The sequence below is a fragment of the Rhinolophus sinicus genome, chromosome 12 (assembly GCF_057876585.1).
Source record: "Rhinolophus sinicus isolate RSI-liver-muscle chromosome 12, RSI-T2T, whole genome shotgun sequence".
Taxonomy (NCBI): domain Eukaryota; kingdom Metazoa; phylum Chordata; class Mammalia; order Chiroptera; family Rhinolophidae; genus Rhinolophus; species Rhinolophus sinicus.
The window spans coordinates 20,218,118-20,233,410 of NC_142512.1; the positions used below are offsets into that span (position 1 = coordinate 20,218,118).

Sequence of the window (15,293 nt, forward strand, 5' to 3'; positions counted from 1 at the left end):
TTGTTTGAGGACGAAAGGGTTCTCTTGTTAGGCTCTATTAGAAGGAAATAAGTCCATCACATGAAATTCACCAGGAGGCTCTCAACCTTATATATTTGGATACCTACACCATGTAGATTTCTAATGGCTGCCACTGTCATCTTGAGGCATCTTCCATAAATCTCAAACACAACGGTGAAAGAGTGAGCTGGTGACCTGGGTGCACCACAGCACGTGGCGTGCGGTTGTGTAATGTTCTAAACTCATCAGATAACTACTTTGCCACTTGCTTGCCATTAGGCATGGTGTCTGGGGCGATAACCAAATTTTAATGTGAGTGGAGATTATGGTGGAAAATATCCATGGTCAGTTGCCTAACAGCAGTGTGACAGGGCTATTTTGAAACTCATCACTAATTAAGGATGTGGCAACAATATCATAGTTTTAGCTCAAGCCATTGGAGTGGAAAAAAAAAGGTGCCATTATAGCAAGACTCATTTCAATACTGAATAATGTGCTGTAAAAATGTTAATAACAGAACCTTACAGTTTGTATCAGATTGTGTATTTTCAAAACACCTTCATGTAGATTATCTCATTTTGTGAGGTGGACGTGCAGCTATTATTAGCAGAAAAAGATACTGAGGCTGGGAATAATGCTGTTCAAAATTCCCTTTCTTTAGTGACTTTTCCAAGGACATACAGTACAGGGAGGCTCAGAATCCAGGGTCTTCTGATTCCTGGTCCAATGCTCTTTCACTTTTAGATGGAGTTTCTCTTTTGTCTTCAGTTTGCTCTTACTAGTAGTTTGCTAATATAGAAATTGGTGCTCGAGGTTAGGGAGAGATGAGTTACTATTTTTCATCCTGTCTTGTTAGAGTTAGTACTTCAGGTCACTTACAGGTCTGTGGGTGGTGCTTTTGTAGGGGATAAGCTCAGAGGTGAAGAGTGGTATTTAGGGAAAAGTAGAAGGGCCCAGACTCTCTAATGACCTGAGAACTGAGATGGGCTGATCTGTGGGCTCTTGGAAGCAAAACTCAAGCATGAGACCATCACACTCATCGTCCTAAAACATTTCATGAGAAACATGAAGCAAGAAAATATGAGGCAATTAAACCACAGCTCTTTCTGAGAACTGAGTTCATTTCTTTTTCCAAACAGAAAAACTAAATTCTAAGTGAATAGAACTCTGTGAGGAGTTACTAATTTCCTATACACAAACCAGTCCTATCACAACCTCATTCCTCTCAAAGGGCCTTGGACTCTGGTGTTGCTTGAAATACATGCTCAGGACCAGAGTCATTGAATTTGTGCCTTTAGGTTGTCCTTTGAGGCAGTCGTGATGGTCCGCTGGCTCTATTGATTCAAACCCAGAGGTTAAGGTCAGGAGTGGGAACTCGAGTCAGGTTAATAAATGTCAGTATTCTTTGGTCACAGACTGCACCTCAAATCTTGGTCATCTTTCTTGCAAATTCCCTGTTGGTCACAAGGAAGTACCACCCAAAGATGTATAATTAACAGAGCTCAGATCCATTAGTAATAGAAGTACGGCTGATTGCAGGGGCCTCTTTTCCATAGGCCATCAGATGGGGAACAGTGTGTTACCAGGAAGCATCATGATACAGCCAGTCAAGGAGGACCAGGAGGGAAAAGACCTAGTCAGCTATGGCAAGTTACCTTCTCTGGGCCTTAGTTTCTTCATCTTTAAAATGTGCTCATTGGACTGGATTAATATTTCCCAACTGTTAATGTATTTTAAGAAGCAGTAGTTCAACGGGATATCAAATAGGTGTTGCTGCTGGGGGAAAAGGTTACGCAGTGAAATAGTTTTGGAGAATGCTGGATTAAGGTAAGTTAAATAGGTTTCTTTACTGTGAGACTTTATAAGCCTTAATATGCCCATGTGCATGCTCAGTATCCAAGAGGCATAAAGTGTGCCATGCTTTTCGCCAAGAACCCCAAGGGACTATAATTCTTTGTGACTACTATATTTGATGATCTGTTACATTCTACCTGTGAGGGAGGGAGGCCCCATATGAAATTTTGGTGTGGTTAAAAAAAAAGAAAAAGACTAAGAGAAAGGTAAATTTATTAACTCTTTTGGGCCCTAACCATACACAAGGTTGGAGTGTGTGGAGGGAGCCACCACTTGCTCACCTGTAATTCAATGGCTAGCACGTGCACCTGCAGCCTGGAAGTCTCAAGGTGGGAGTCATCAACTCGATCAGGCCATTGTCACAGAAGCCCTTAATAACTGCACAAAGATACCAGGAAGATGGTCCCTAATAAGTAAGCGCTCATGAAGATGTCAACAGTGATCTATTTCTTAGATTATGACCTTGGAGAAGGCCAGGGCTGGCTAGGTCAGACTACTACTGGAAAATGAAATATGGAAAACAAAGGTAGGCCTGGCATTTTTGGGCCTCAGCATCCAGAAAGGCAGCAGAATGGGTGGGTGGGGGCATAAAAGCCAAATGTTCTACTTTAATGTGGTTCATTGTGGGCCTTGCCTCCCCCATACACCTACGTGCTCTTTTCTCTCTGCACAACACTTAAGACTACTTAGAGTGATCTGTGTCCAGTTCCCAATTAGTGAGATATAATTCTGTGTAATCAGGTTACATATTCACTTGTGGGGAAGGATGGTGTGTGAAATTTTGCTTTCTATGACTTGACGTGTCCACGTAGCTGATGAGCACTGCAGCTACTCCTTTTGAAAGGTTTCCAGTATGAGGTTTCAGTATTTGAATATTAAGGTCATTAGGAACACAACATGTACAATTTTGTGAATTTATTAACTATGAGAATGGAACTTTCTGAATTCCATAGGTCCTGCTCCTTAAAGAAGAACAAACTTCCATAACCAGGAAATAAAAAAAGATTGAAGGGGACTACACATTTTTTCAAAACAAAACAAAAAGGACAAGTAGTAGAGCTTCACCTAAAATCAATAAATCAAAAGATGCTTTTAGATACAACTTTGCCTGCTTACCGTACAGACTTTTGCCATCAAAGACTTTACTAAGCAACTTATTTTTCTTTTTAAATATTTTTTAATTTTTCAATTAGTTGACATAAGTATTATAGTTTAAGGTGTACAACATAGTGATCAGACATTTATATAACTTACAAAGTGATCACCCCGTTAAGTCTAGTGCCCATCGTAAAGATTTTCTAAGCCTCTGTAGCGCTGCTGTTTTTCCTTCTCTACATCCCTGAGCTGCTTCATGTTACCCTGATGCTTTTACAAGGCAGGCTGTGTATCTCCTACATAAGCCCAAGCATATTTCAGATCTGTCTTAAAGCTTCTGTCTACCTCAGCTGTTTCTGAAGTAAAAATTCTCAGCCTTTCCCCTGTGCGCAGGAGATTGCTTTAGGAGTGATGATCTCAATGGTCACATCTTTTTAAATTTAATTATGTGATAATTTGCACCGCTGTACGCCTATGACTTAACCAGTACTCCTTTATAGGTGGATTCATTAAATCAGTAACATCCTGGTTGTTACCATGGCTGATGGCACTGTGCCATGTGCCTGTGTGTATGCAGGGCTGAGGGGACAGGTGAGGTGGGGGGGAGGGGCAGAATCCAGGACTCACTCTGTTCTCCTGTGTGGCCACATGAAGCCGCCTCTATCGAGAGAAAAAGATGCCTTTTCCCAGGTCATAAAAGGCATGTTATAGGCCAGCAGAGGTTCTACTGAAGGCTCATCATTTTCTCCCATTAGTGATATAATGACTTTCTTAATTAGTTTACAGATGCTTATAGTTCCTGAATATTCCAGTTTTATCCATACTTGAGAATAAATAAATTGGAAATTCCTTAAGGAGTCAATGAGACTATTCCAACTTACTATTAAATGCCATTAAAATGCTATTTAAACTTTGTTTTAATATTAATGTTGAAATTTTTTTCAATACTGTTAAATTACAAGAATGCTTATGATATAAAATTTTCTTCCTAACAGCGTATTATTAAAAGTATCACTCCCGAAACACCAACAGAAATTCCCTGTGGGGCTATCCGCTTGAATGCTGTTTAAAGCACTTCAGTGAGAGGAAAATGGCTTCCCAACCTCTTTCTCCAGTTGACAAGTCACGCCTGCCTTCTCCCTCTAAGTTAATGAGTTTCCAGCTAAGCCTGACAATGGAAGGGCCTTCTTCATGTATTGGGACATAGTCCCAAAAGACTACGGTGCCCAGACTCTTATGGCCTCCAGCCACTTCTTTCTGTGAAATCTCCTGGACATATTACCATGTTAGACTCTGATGCATCTGAACTGAACTATTTTGGATGTGTGAGGGTGCATATGGAGGTGATGAGAACCGCCATATAACCAGTTAGGATTATGTGTGGAATGAAGTCTGTGGAAGTCTCCTGTATCACTTCTCATTGTGATCTCTGGTATATGACATGTGTTTGCTTCTAAAGGTTTCACTGTTTATGAATGCATAAACAATGTGGGAGAAAACAGGGATGCTGTCTTGCTAGCCATATATTTTCTGAGTAGAATAGAATTCTATAGCTGGATCTACTAGAACCCTGTAACCCATGTGCTGCTGTGGAGTCAGGAGAGGAAGATGTAAGAAACTAAACTGAAAAATGTGTACATGTGAACATGTGTGTCTGTGTATCCTGTTGTTTCAGTGTATCCTTATCTTTATTCCAATACTTTGGGCCCATTACAAACTATATGAATTTCCTCTGATTTTTCTTACATTAACACACAGTCCACCTCCTCAAATGTGTATTATTATTTGAAGAGCATAATTACTACAACATGTTCTGCCACCGTCTCCTTTGCTAGTGACACTACCTGAGCTCACACACCTTCCTTTATGGGCCAGGCTTTAGAATGTGCTGCACTTGCCATTTTCTTGTCTCTCTCTCTGCTAAACATTTAGGATAATGTTCCACAGCAAAGCTGGCCTGTTTCATTAGTCTCTGTGGCTTGGCCATGAACTACTACTTTGAAGATGGATATTGACAAATTCATCTTGGGTATTCAGTTGGCTATCTGATTTAAGCTCTGTATACTTCAAATGACTGAGTCTGACTGTTGAGGTTACTTTGCTTCGGAAAGAGAGAATAAATCCAGTTCTCGCTTACCAGGTATATAGATTTGGCACCCTGACCTATACCAAGATCTTCCTCAATCCAAAAGTAATTGGAGAGTCTGGGATAGCCTTAAATGGACCCTCCCCACCCACCCCCAACCCCATGACCCTTCCTGGTAGGCTACCAGGATTGTGACCCCTCCAGATAATTTTCAAGGTTGAGCCTAAGTAAGGCTGATTGGGAAAGGGTCAGTGAAGTGAATAACCTCTCATTCGACATAATACCCTTAATATAGATCAAGTAAATTTGACCTTCAGTGGCTTGTGACTCTCAGATGTACAGGTAGAGAAGCTAATTTTACATTGTAGTGTGAGATTTCCTATCAAAATCTTAAAGGGAATAAAACATAGTGAATGATAAAAGGACTCCATCATCTAGCCCTATTTCACTTCAGTCCTCTATATAAATCAAATATAATTCTAACAATCTTATAGAAAGAAGATCCATATAGCAGAGGCCTATTTTTATTCATTTATAGTTCTTCCTCCCTCAGCTTCCTTTCCCCAAGAATCTTCCCTGGCCATCTTCTTGTATTTCCCCCAACATCCTTCTATTTCTGATTCTTTGCTTTTCCCAGCGGGATATTTTCTTTATAGATGATAGCTGCTGAGACGTTTCCCGAAATAGTACAGAAAAAGAGGAGGGGGGTTTAAAAAATTCAGTACTGACCTACCTTCATTATCTTCACTTTTTCATTCCTTCTTCCTATCTTATTTCCATTCTTTTTGCTTTCTAGCATGCTGAAAGGAGACAGTTTATATAAGTGGCAGCATATTTAGTGGTCAATAGCTTAGCAATTTTAAGACTTGCTTTATATTCGGATATGGATTCTCCCCATTCCACACACACTTATGCAGTCTCCAAAGATATTTTTTAAAAGCACTTTTTCAAATAGAATTAGAGTTTTGCCAAGATAGGTGTTAAGGGGATTATATAGGCGTTTTGAAAAGTTTTCAAACTTCACTAGACTTAAAAAAAAAATCCCAAACCTCTGTTCTGCCTGGTTTGTATTTTCTTGACCCCTATTTATCAATACTACTATGGATTTTTTTAAAAGGAAGAGTAGGTAGATGGACTTTAAAATAATTTTTAAAAGATCTTTTACATCTAATACAGCATTTGCATAAAAGTAAAAAATAAAAATGGAACTGTAAAGTTATTTAAATACTGAATTTAATTTTTTTGATATGATTTTATTAGTAAGAATTACCCAAGCAAGACACAAGACAAAGGCATGGAGGTGATTCAATTGATTGAGGTTGTTTCCTATATTGGTATGTAACGAAGTCCAAAGAATTTGCCTCCCTTCCCGAAAACTTACAACCCATTTAAAATTTATTCCACTTGTTGCATGGAATGCATATGACATGTAACCTAAATTCATTGCCCTGGCTGCCTCATCTGGAGATGGAGGCAAAGACCCCTGACAAATTCAAAATCAATAGAATAGCTCCAAAATCAAGTAATGAAATCTCAAATTAAGGCAAAAAGCTATTTTGTGAGGCACTCTCTCAGCATTCTCTTTTTACTAAGCTTGTTAATTTGGTGCCACCAATCTCAATATTTAAGTGCAAGTCTGAATTTCCACTTAACTCACACACAACCCCCACCCCTTAAAAGGGAGATTATTCTCCTGGAATTAGCATTGTATTCTTTCTGATAAGTAGGAAAGACTGGCCCAAGTTTTCTATCTGTTGTATCATTGATTTGGAGTTCACTGTCAAAGCAAAGCTTAGAACTATGGAATGCAATGGCTTAACTGTGCTGTTATCACATGTATCTTAGGTAATGCTTAGCTACCCAATGGTACAATACAAGCCTGGTTCCTTTCTCAGCATGCCTCTTTACTCATAAATCAACAGCTGGTGCTTAAGATACCATTAAACACAACAGTAATCGGAGGATATTTTTCACCCTCCTCTTTTCTTTCTTTCTTTTTTTTCTTTTCGGTCGTCAGGGAGGGGTGGGGAAGAAGAGCAGTAAGTTCCTCAGAGAGACTGTGCCACAACCTGTCATCCCCGTAAGTAAGGTAATAAAAGCAAAATACTCTTACACTATGTGGGATTTTGTGTATTTTAAAGTCATCAAGGAGTTCACACATTATTTAAAACACAAGAAGAGTTATACAGAAAGGTCTAAATTTGTAAGGTGAGCTTAGATAATGCATGTTAGAGAATGAAATTTATAAATCCAAATATGGAAAAAGAAATGCTAAGACAGGAAACATCCCTATACTATACAAAGCTATACCACACATCCCTATACTATACAAAGACTACTTGAAACAGTTTTTCTTCAATATCAGAGCTAAGTCAATGATTAGTTATTAAAATTTATTGTGTTTAGTTCCATAGAAGGACTATTTCAAAGCTCTAAATCTTTTTTTCTTATTTTCTGTAATATCACCTTTTCCCCTCATTGCTTAACTGTCTCTAAATTTCAATGAAAGAACAATATTTTAAGTTCAGATAACTAGAGGCAGAAGCAAACCTGGTAACTAAGCTAATTTCTCTGCTCTTCTTGGAAATCTGGAAATTTCTAAAGAAAGGTGAACTTAAGTTTTATTTCCTCAGCTAGAATGAAATAATATCCCTCTCAATTGGTTTAATAAGCATTTACAATGGAAAAAATAAATATTTTAGGATGGGATCTTAAATATGCCTGTCCTTTTGTTTCATATAGTATTGGAATCTATTCAGTATTGTTTCTACATTAGGTGTTTCCAAACAACTCACCTTTTCAAGAGAAGTCGTTTTTTGGGCATGACTCACAATTTATTTCAATTAGAATTTTAGATGGTATTTCTCTTACCAACACATCACAAAATCCACGCCAAACTGCTGCTCTACCATCACTACAAGTTTTTGTTTTTTAAGCTATCAAAATAGATTTTCTGCACTGGCCAACTCCAATTTAGAAACAGTGTGCATTGGTGGAGCGCCTCATCAGAAAAATGTTTTAATGTCTGCTAAAGAACAACCTTATCATTTAGGGAAGAGGATAGATACCAGTCCTTCAATTCTATTTAACTGAAGACTTTATACAGATATAGTAGATAATTTATTTCTAGTAGTTTGTGAACACTGAGAGTCCAAATAAATATTTGGGGAGAAACTATCCTACCTTTATGTTAAAATCCCTAAATTTCCATAAACAAATAAGATTTGCTAATTTAAAAAAACGTATTTTGAAAGATTATTTGTATTCAAACTCTAATATTAAAGGTGTACCTTAAGAAAACCTGATATATGAAAAATGCATATTTTAAAAGATAAAATCAGGGACTTCAAAAATCAATTTGCAGCTATTTCTCCAATGGCATTTAAAATGATTTGACTTACAATTTTTCAGGATACTTTGTGTATTGGACATATCAATAAGGTACTTCAAATTCTAGATTATGATTAATTGAATTATATAAATGGTATTTCTTTTCCCTCATCTTTCCTTTCTCCTTCCACATTACTTACAACTAAGAACAAGAACATTTCTTCCACTATTCACCTCTGTAAAGTGGTAATATAAAATTTACCAATGTTATATTTTACATGAAACATTTTATTTTTGAACTTTAGTGGCAGAAGAAAACCTGTTTTATTTGTATAAAAGCGTCACCTCTTTAAGATACATAGAATGCCCCGTATTCATTTATGCAGCAATTTAGTCATAAATGCTCCAAGTTAGATTGTAACACATCAGTAAATGTCTTAGGCTGTGAAGTATTACTGCGATAACTCTTGATAGATTTGTTGTTTCAAAAAATTAACCAAAAAATAAACTTCGAAACTTTTAAGGTTAAAATAAAAATCTGAATTTTAACTGTATATTGTCAAAACATTTACACATTTTCCCAAAATATCACTGCACATCATTTCCAAATATTTAGTATCAAACCTACCTAAAATTAGAAATATTAAATTTTAGTAATGCTACTTGTGATTCCTTGCAATTTATGCAGCTTTATAACGTGCTTTCACATATATCATCTTACTTGATCATCAGAGCTCTGGGTGACGATGTTATTTCCCAGATGAAGAGCCTGAGTCTCAGAGAGGTTAACTGATTTGCCCAAATTCACACAGCTGGAAAATTCCAGAACAGGCCTTATGCCTAGGTTTTCTGATTGCTGGCCAAAGGTTACCTGCATGTCTATCTTTCAAGTCGTCATCCATAGAAGCCTAAATACACAGATCCTAAATTCAAAAAAGAAAACCATGAGGGTTGTATTCCCAACAAAGACATTCATTCTCCCACAAAACCACAATGCAACCATCAAGATCAGGAAACTAACTTTTATACATTAGTGTCATCTAACCTCAGACCCCATTCAATGATGTCCTTTTAGCAAAAGGATCCATTTCAGAATAACACTTTTCATTTACTTTCATGTCTCTTTTGTCTCCTTCAGTCTGGAACAGTTTCCCAGCCTTTCCTTGATTTTCATAACTGGACACTTGAAGATTACAGGCCAGTTATTTTGTTCAATGTACTTCAATTTGATTTGTCTGATAATTGATTCCTCATGAATAGTGAATTCAGGCTGTGCATTTTTGGCAGAAAGAGCGTGATAATGGTATGTTCTAACTGCATCCTATCAGGCAGAACACTGTATGATGAGTCCCTATACTGGTGATGTTAATAACTTCAGTCATTTGACCTAGGTAGTGTCTGTCAGGCTCTCCATTATTTCTTTTTGTAGTTAATTTGTATTTTGTAGGAAGGCATTACTCTGAGACTGTGCAAATATCCAGTTTCTCATCTAACTTTCAATTCCTTCATTTATTTTTTACGAATTATTCGGTGGATTATAATTATTTTCATGCTCAAATTGTCCCATATTTAGTCAGTGAGATCCTTTCAAAGCTGGCTTCTGTGTCCTTGACATGTCCCCACAATTCTTGCAAAACTTCCTCACCATTTGGACTAAGATATTTCAGTATCATCTTGTACTTTCTCTGCCATAGCCATTTCTCCAAGAAGCCCTGGTTCCTTTTAGTGAAGAATATATCTAGAAACCAAGATCTAGGTGCGAGATTGTGCTCATTGCTACCGTGTTTCCCCAAAAATAAGACCTAGCCGGCAGCAGCCGATGGCTTAGTTGGTTAGAGTGCGAGCTCTGAACAACAGGGTTGCTGGTTCAATTCCCACATGAGCCAGTGAACTGTGCCCTCCACAACTAGATTGAACACAACGAGCTGCCGCTGAGCTGCTGGAGGGGCGGCTGGATGGCTCAGTTAGAGCGCGAGCTCTCAACGAGGTTGCCGGTTCAATTCCTGCATGGGATGGTGGGCTGTGCCCCCTGTAACTAAAGATTAAGACAGCAACTGGACTTGGAGCTGAGCTGCGCCCTCCACAGCTAGATTGAAGGACAATGACTTGGAGCTGATGGGCCCTGGAGAAAGACTGTTCCCTAGTATTACCCCCTGAAAAAAAATTTAAAAAAATACTATGAACTGCCTGCCTGTTACAAAAAAAAAAAAAAAGACCTAGACAGACAATCAGCTCAAATACGTCTTTTGGAGCAAAAATTAATATAAGTATATTAATACTTATAGTAAAATAAGACCGGATCTTATATTAATTTTTGCTCCAAAAGATGCATTAGAGCTGTCTGGCAAGGTCTTATTTTTGGGGAAACACGGTATCAGGGTGTCACTGATACCAAATCCTCTTGTGGACAGGACTACATAGTATGCGTGTACATTGATATTTGATAGCCATCAGGGAACCACAAAATAAAACCATGAGATATGACTCCACCCACTGGAATGGGTAAAATTAAGACAAACAAAAAGACAAAAGATGTTTAAACACCTACAAGTATAAGCAAGAATGTGGAGCAACTAGGACTCTCATACATTGATGGAATATATTTTGGTACTATTTTAGAAAACTAACAATATCTACTAAAGCTGAATGAACATATACATACCCTATGTATCAGCAAATCCATGCCTAGGAATTACCCAATCAAAATACATACATACATACATACAATGTATATATACATAAAATTTACATACAAGTACAAAATATTCCTAAAAGCATTATTCATAACCCCAAATAGGAATCAACTCCATGTCCATCAATAGTAGATGGATAAATACGATTCAATTTAGATAACAAGCAAAATTAATCTATGGTGTTAAAAATCAAGGTGGAGAGTAGGCTGGGAAGGGATTTGAGGGGAGCTTCTGTGGTACACGTAATGTTCTATTTTTGAACTGGTGTGTTCAGTCTGTGTAAATCCATTAAACTATATACTCAGGTATATGCACTTTCTTTATGCATGTTATCCAATTTTTAAATTTATTAAGAAGGTTCTGTAACTTGGCATGGATTTATTGTAGGTGGAACCTTGTATCAAGTAGAGCTTTTTGGCTATTGTGGCAGAAACCCAATTTAAATTGGCCCAAGAGAAAAAGGAACAGTACTGATTTAAGTACAGTGGTACCTCGGTTTTTTAACGTCTCCAGTGACAAACATTTTGGTTTATGAATCCTGTAAACCCGGAAGTAAATGCTTCGGTTTTCGAACATGACTCAGAAGTCGAACATGTCACACAGCTTCCGCTGAGTGCAAGATCCTGAAGCCTAGCTGTCAGCTGTTTTCGAATGTTTCAGAACTTGAACGGTCTTCTGGAACGGATTACGTTAGAAAACCGAGGTACCACTGTATCTAAGAAATACATATGCCTCACTAGAGCCAGAGACTCAAAAGCAATCATCAGGTCTGTCTTCCTCTCGTTTGTTTTCTTTTGTGTGGGCTTTCTTCTGTCAGGCAGTCAGGTACTCCTTGTCCCATGCAACTCTGGACTTACCTCATCGTCACCTTTGCCAATGCTAGTGGAAAACATCTGTTTTAAGTTCTGACAAATCTCTGAATTGGCCTAGCCTGAGTCACGTACCTTTCCCGGAGCCTGTTCGATCCCATTTGAATCACTGGACTGAGTAGTAAAGGGGTACTTCCCAAGGTCAAGGCACTGTTTCCAGAAAAACAGTGAATGAATGCCAGAGGCAAAAAAATCTATCTGGGAAAGGACATAGAAGAAACCTTTAATTTGCAGCTTTCCCCTGAGTTAGGTCAAAGTTAATAATATACAGTTGACTCTTGAACAACACAGGGGTGAGGAGCTTATAGGCACCAACCTCCCACATAGTCGAAAATCTGTGTATAACTTTTGATCCCCCAAATTTGACTACTAATAGCCTACTGGTGACCAACTGGAAGCCTTATCAATAACATAAACAGTCAATCAGCATATTTTGTATCTTGTATATATTATGTACTATATTCTTACAATAAAGTAAGCTAAAGAAATTGTTAAGAAAATCATAAGGAATATTTACATTATTGAAAAAATTTTTATATAATTAGACTCAGTTCAAACTCATGTTGTTCAAGGGGCAACTGTATATAGCTTTTCCTAGCTAAAGCATCCAAGCTACTTTGTGCAAGTCTCTGAACTTCTGGAAGAGGGAAATCAACAGCTTATCAGATCCCTCAGACTCCAGTCTCTCCCTCCTAGACTGTATCTTGCATACTATGGTTAATCTTTTCAATATATGGCTCTACTTATAACCACCCTAACAAAGGAACCAAATTCTCTATCAAAGTTGAAGATTTTTAGCCTGTCATTCATGGTCTTCCATGATCTCACCCTAACTTTTTCATAGTTACATTATACTGCATTCCTCTGTGCACACTGAGTCAGTGCTTTTTAAGTGTTTGTCATTGATCTATTTTAAAATATTAGGATGTAACTGATATTTAATGTGTCATTAAAGAGATAAGAGCATTAGCTTTCATGTTACTTTTCTGGTTTCAAAAGTATAATAAAATGATTATGAATGCTTAATTTGATCCTTAATATAATTTTCCAAAAGTCAATATTCTTATTAAACTAAGTTTATCCTAAAAATAAAATGGGGTAACTCTTTATGATAAAGTGTAAGAGATATAGATAGCACTTTCTTAATGGGAAGACCTGTTAGAGAACTATTTTCTCCATACCATTTATCCTTTTCCCATGAATAAATTATTTACAATATTTAATTTCAAGTAATAAGTTTCAAAGACTTAGTACCGAGATTCTAGTGTGTTTTTTTTCTGATATATAAATGGAAGCTGTAATAAGCTATATAAAACAAGACACGTTCATAAATAGGCCAGCTGGATCTTTAGCTAATTTCATTTAGGCTAAATGGCTCCATTTTTTCACACTTTGCTAAAACTAATTTATATACATAACCAATTTACTAACTTGCTAGGGTTTCAGAATCAAAGTGATTTTTAATGAAAAAAAAAGAGAGGAATTGTGGCATAAATGAGTGACTATTTTTAAAATAAAATACAAGCATGAATTAAATGTATAAACATATCACTATTTTTATTTTCAGTTAAGCCAAGTATGCTGTGAGCTAAAGTTATTAAGACAAGATGTATATCCGTATTTTACACTTTCAAAACAAGGTATAACAATATTCTCTATTGTTCAAATACACATAATTTTATCTGAAACATTTATAAAACAAACAGTTCCTGCAACAATACCAACATTAGGAGAGTTGTTTAAATTATTTTTTAATGGTTGTAGTGGAGCTAATTTTTCTCATAAAGTTCCTACTGGGATTTAGCACACTCTTTAGGTTGCCTGAATACAACCAAGAATGTGTTGGTTCATAAGTAAATATTATATATCTAAGTATTATATATCAATTCAGTCAAACATTCAAGATAAAAGGACTGACTTTTGACTTAAACCTAAACCAAAAATGAATTTTTAAAATATATTTTCAAAATATCCTCCCAACCACTGTTAACATACGTCTTTATGTGTTCACACAGCATCTTGCAGGAATATTCAATCATCTTCTTTCTCAATATATGTCTTTGCGTTACCACGTGCCACTTGCCTGGCCAAGTACCTGTCTCTAGCTGACATTACAGTTTCTTCATTGTTCCGCTTTGCAAACTTGTTCACTGCTTCATCTAGTCTCTCTTGTTCTTTGCCAGTCTCTTGGCATTCCTCTGTGATGCTGTGTTTTGCTCCCAGTGATGTTTCAGAACTAGAGGGTTTCTCTGGGTTTCTTTCTTTGTCCTTTTCCATGTTTCTCATTTTGTGGGATCTTTCCTGGTCAAGAAACCTATCTCTCGCCCTAGAATTCGGGCTGCTTTCCTTTCTGTCTCGCTTTCTTTCTGAAGACTGACCACTTACTTCTCGTTTTTCTCTATCTCGGTATTTATCACTGTCTTCATATCTTTCTTTCCTTGCTTTCACCTGCTCTTCCTTTTCTTTGCTTTTCTCTTCCTTCTCTTCTCCTTTCTCGCTGTGTTGGTCATGATCACTTCGTTGTCTATCTCTTTCTTGTTCTCTTCTGGGATATTTCTCCCTTTTCCATTCTCTGTCATTTCTTTCTCTTTGGTCTCTTCCCCTCAGTTTATCTTCTTGTTCATGCCTCTTCCAGTGGGAATCTCTCTGACTGGCCTCTCTGTGTCTGTGGGAATCCTTCTTTTCTTTTCGGTAATCACGGTCAGTATAATAGTTCTGGTCCCTGGATTGTCTCTCTTGATGCTGATCTTCCCTTTTCTCATGTCCTCTTGACTTGGAACTTTTTGTGTGGTGTCTGGTACCATGTTCTCTTTCTTCACTAGATGACCGTGAATGGGTTTGATTCCTGTGATGCTTGGAGTCATTCATGGAGGTCTCTCTGCTCTTTTCCCTTCTGCAGTTTCCTTTTTCTTCCATTTTATCATCCTCACTGCTGCTAGCATTCAAGTCACTGTCTGCATCTAGGTTTTCCTCTACTTTCGCAACAGTTTGGAGAATGCATTTCTCATGTGTTCTGTTCTCTGAACTTACTTCATCGGAATAACCCCTTGGTTTCTCTTCCTTTATCCCAGACCTTCAAAAAAATAATATAACACTAAATGCCATATTATCAACTGTAGTAATCAAATGAAGTATTCATATAATTCTACTCAATAATTAAGTCAATACAATAACAATTATATATATATTTTCTGATTATCCAAATGTAAAAAAGGTCTATTTACCTTGCTAACATCTGCAAACTAGCATTCTCTAACCATTCAGAATATTTTCATTATTGGAAGAAGTGAAAAAGACAATAAGCCCTTCTGTACTGGACCACTACAACCCTCAGGCAGGGGTCTGTGCAAGGTCTTTTGCTAATAA

At 37.2% G+C, this 15,293-nt stretch overlaps 2 protein-coding genes across 8 annotated transcripts in view; one reads left to right on the forward strand and one right to left on the reverse strand.

Annotated features, from left to right (window-relative positions):
- The window catches only part of SLC6A4 (solute carrier family 6 member 4), a 36,018-nt gene extending 27,099 nt beyond the window's left edge, over positions 1-8,919 (forward strand). For both annotated transcript variants that reach the window (XM_019739547.3, XM_074320665.2), the window contains one exon: positions 3,945-8,919. In XM_019739547.3, coding sequence (XP_019595106.2) covers positions 3,945-4,019 — 75 coding nt within the window. In that variant the 3' untranslated portion in view covers positions 4,020-8,919. The remainder of the gene's footprint in view (positions 1-3,944) is intronic.
- A 4,539-nt stretch (positions 8,920-13,458) lies between these two features.
- NSRP1 (nuclear speckle splicing regulatory protein 1) overlaps positions 13,459-15,293 on the reverse strand; it is a 32,108-nt gene continuing 30,273 nt past the window's right edge. For all 6 annotated transcript variants that reach the window (XM_019739536.3, XM_074320666.2, XM_019739537.3 and 3 more), the window contains one exon: positions 13,459-15,000. In XM_019739536.3, coding sequence (XP_019595095.3) covers positions 13,959-15,000 — 1,042 coding nt within the window. In that variant the 3' untranslated portion in view covers positions 13,459-13,958. The remainder of the gene's footprint in view (positions 15,001-15,293) is intronic.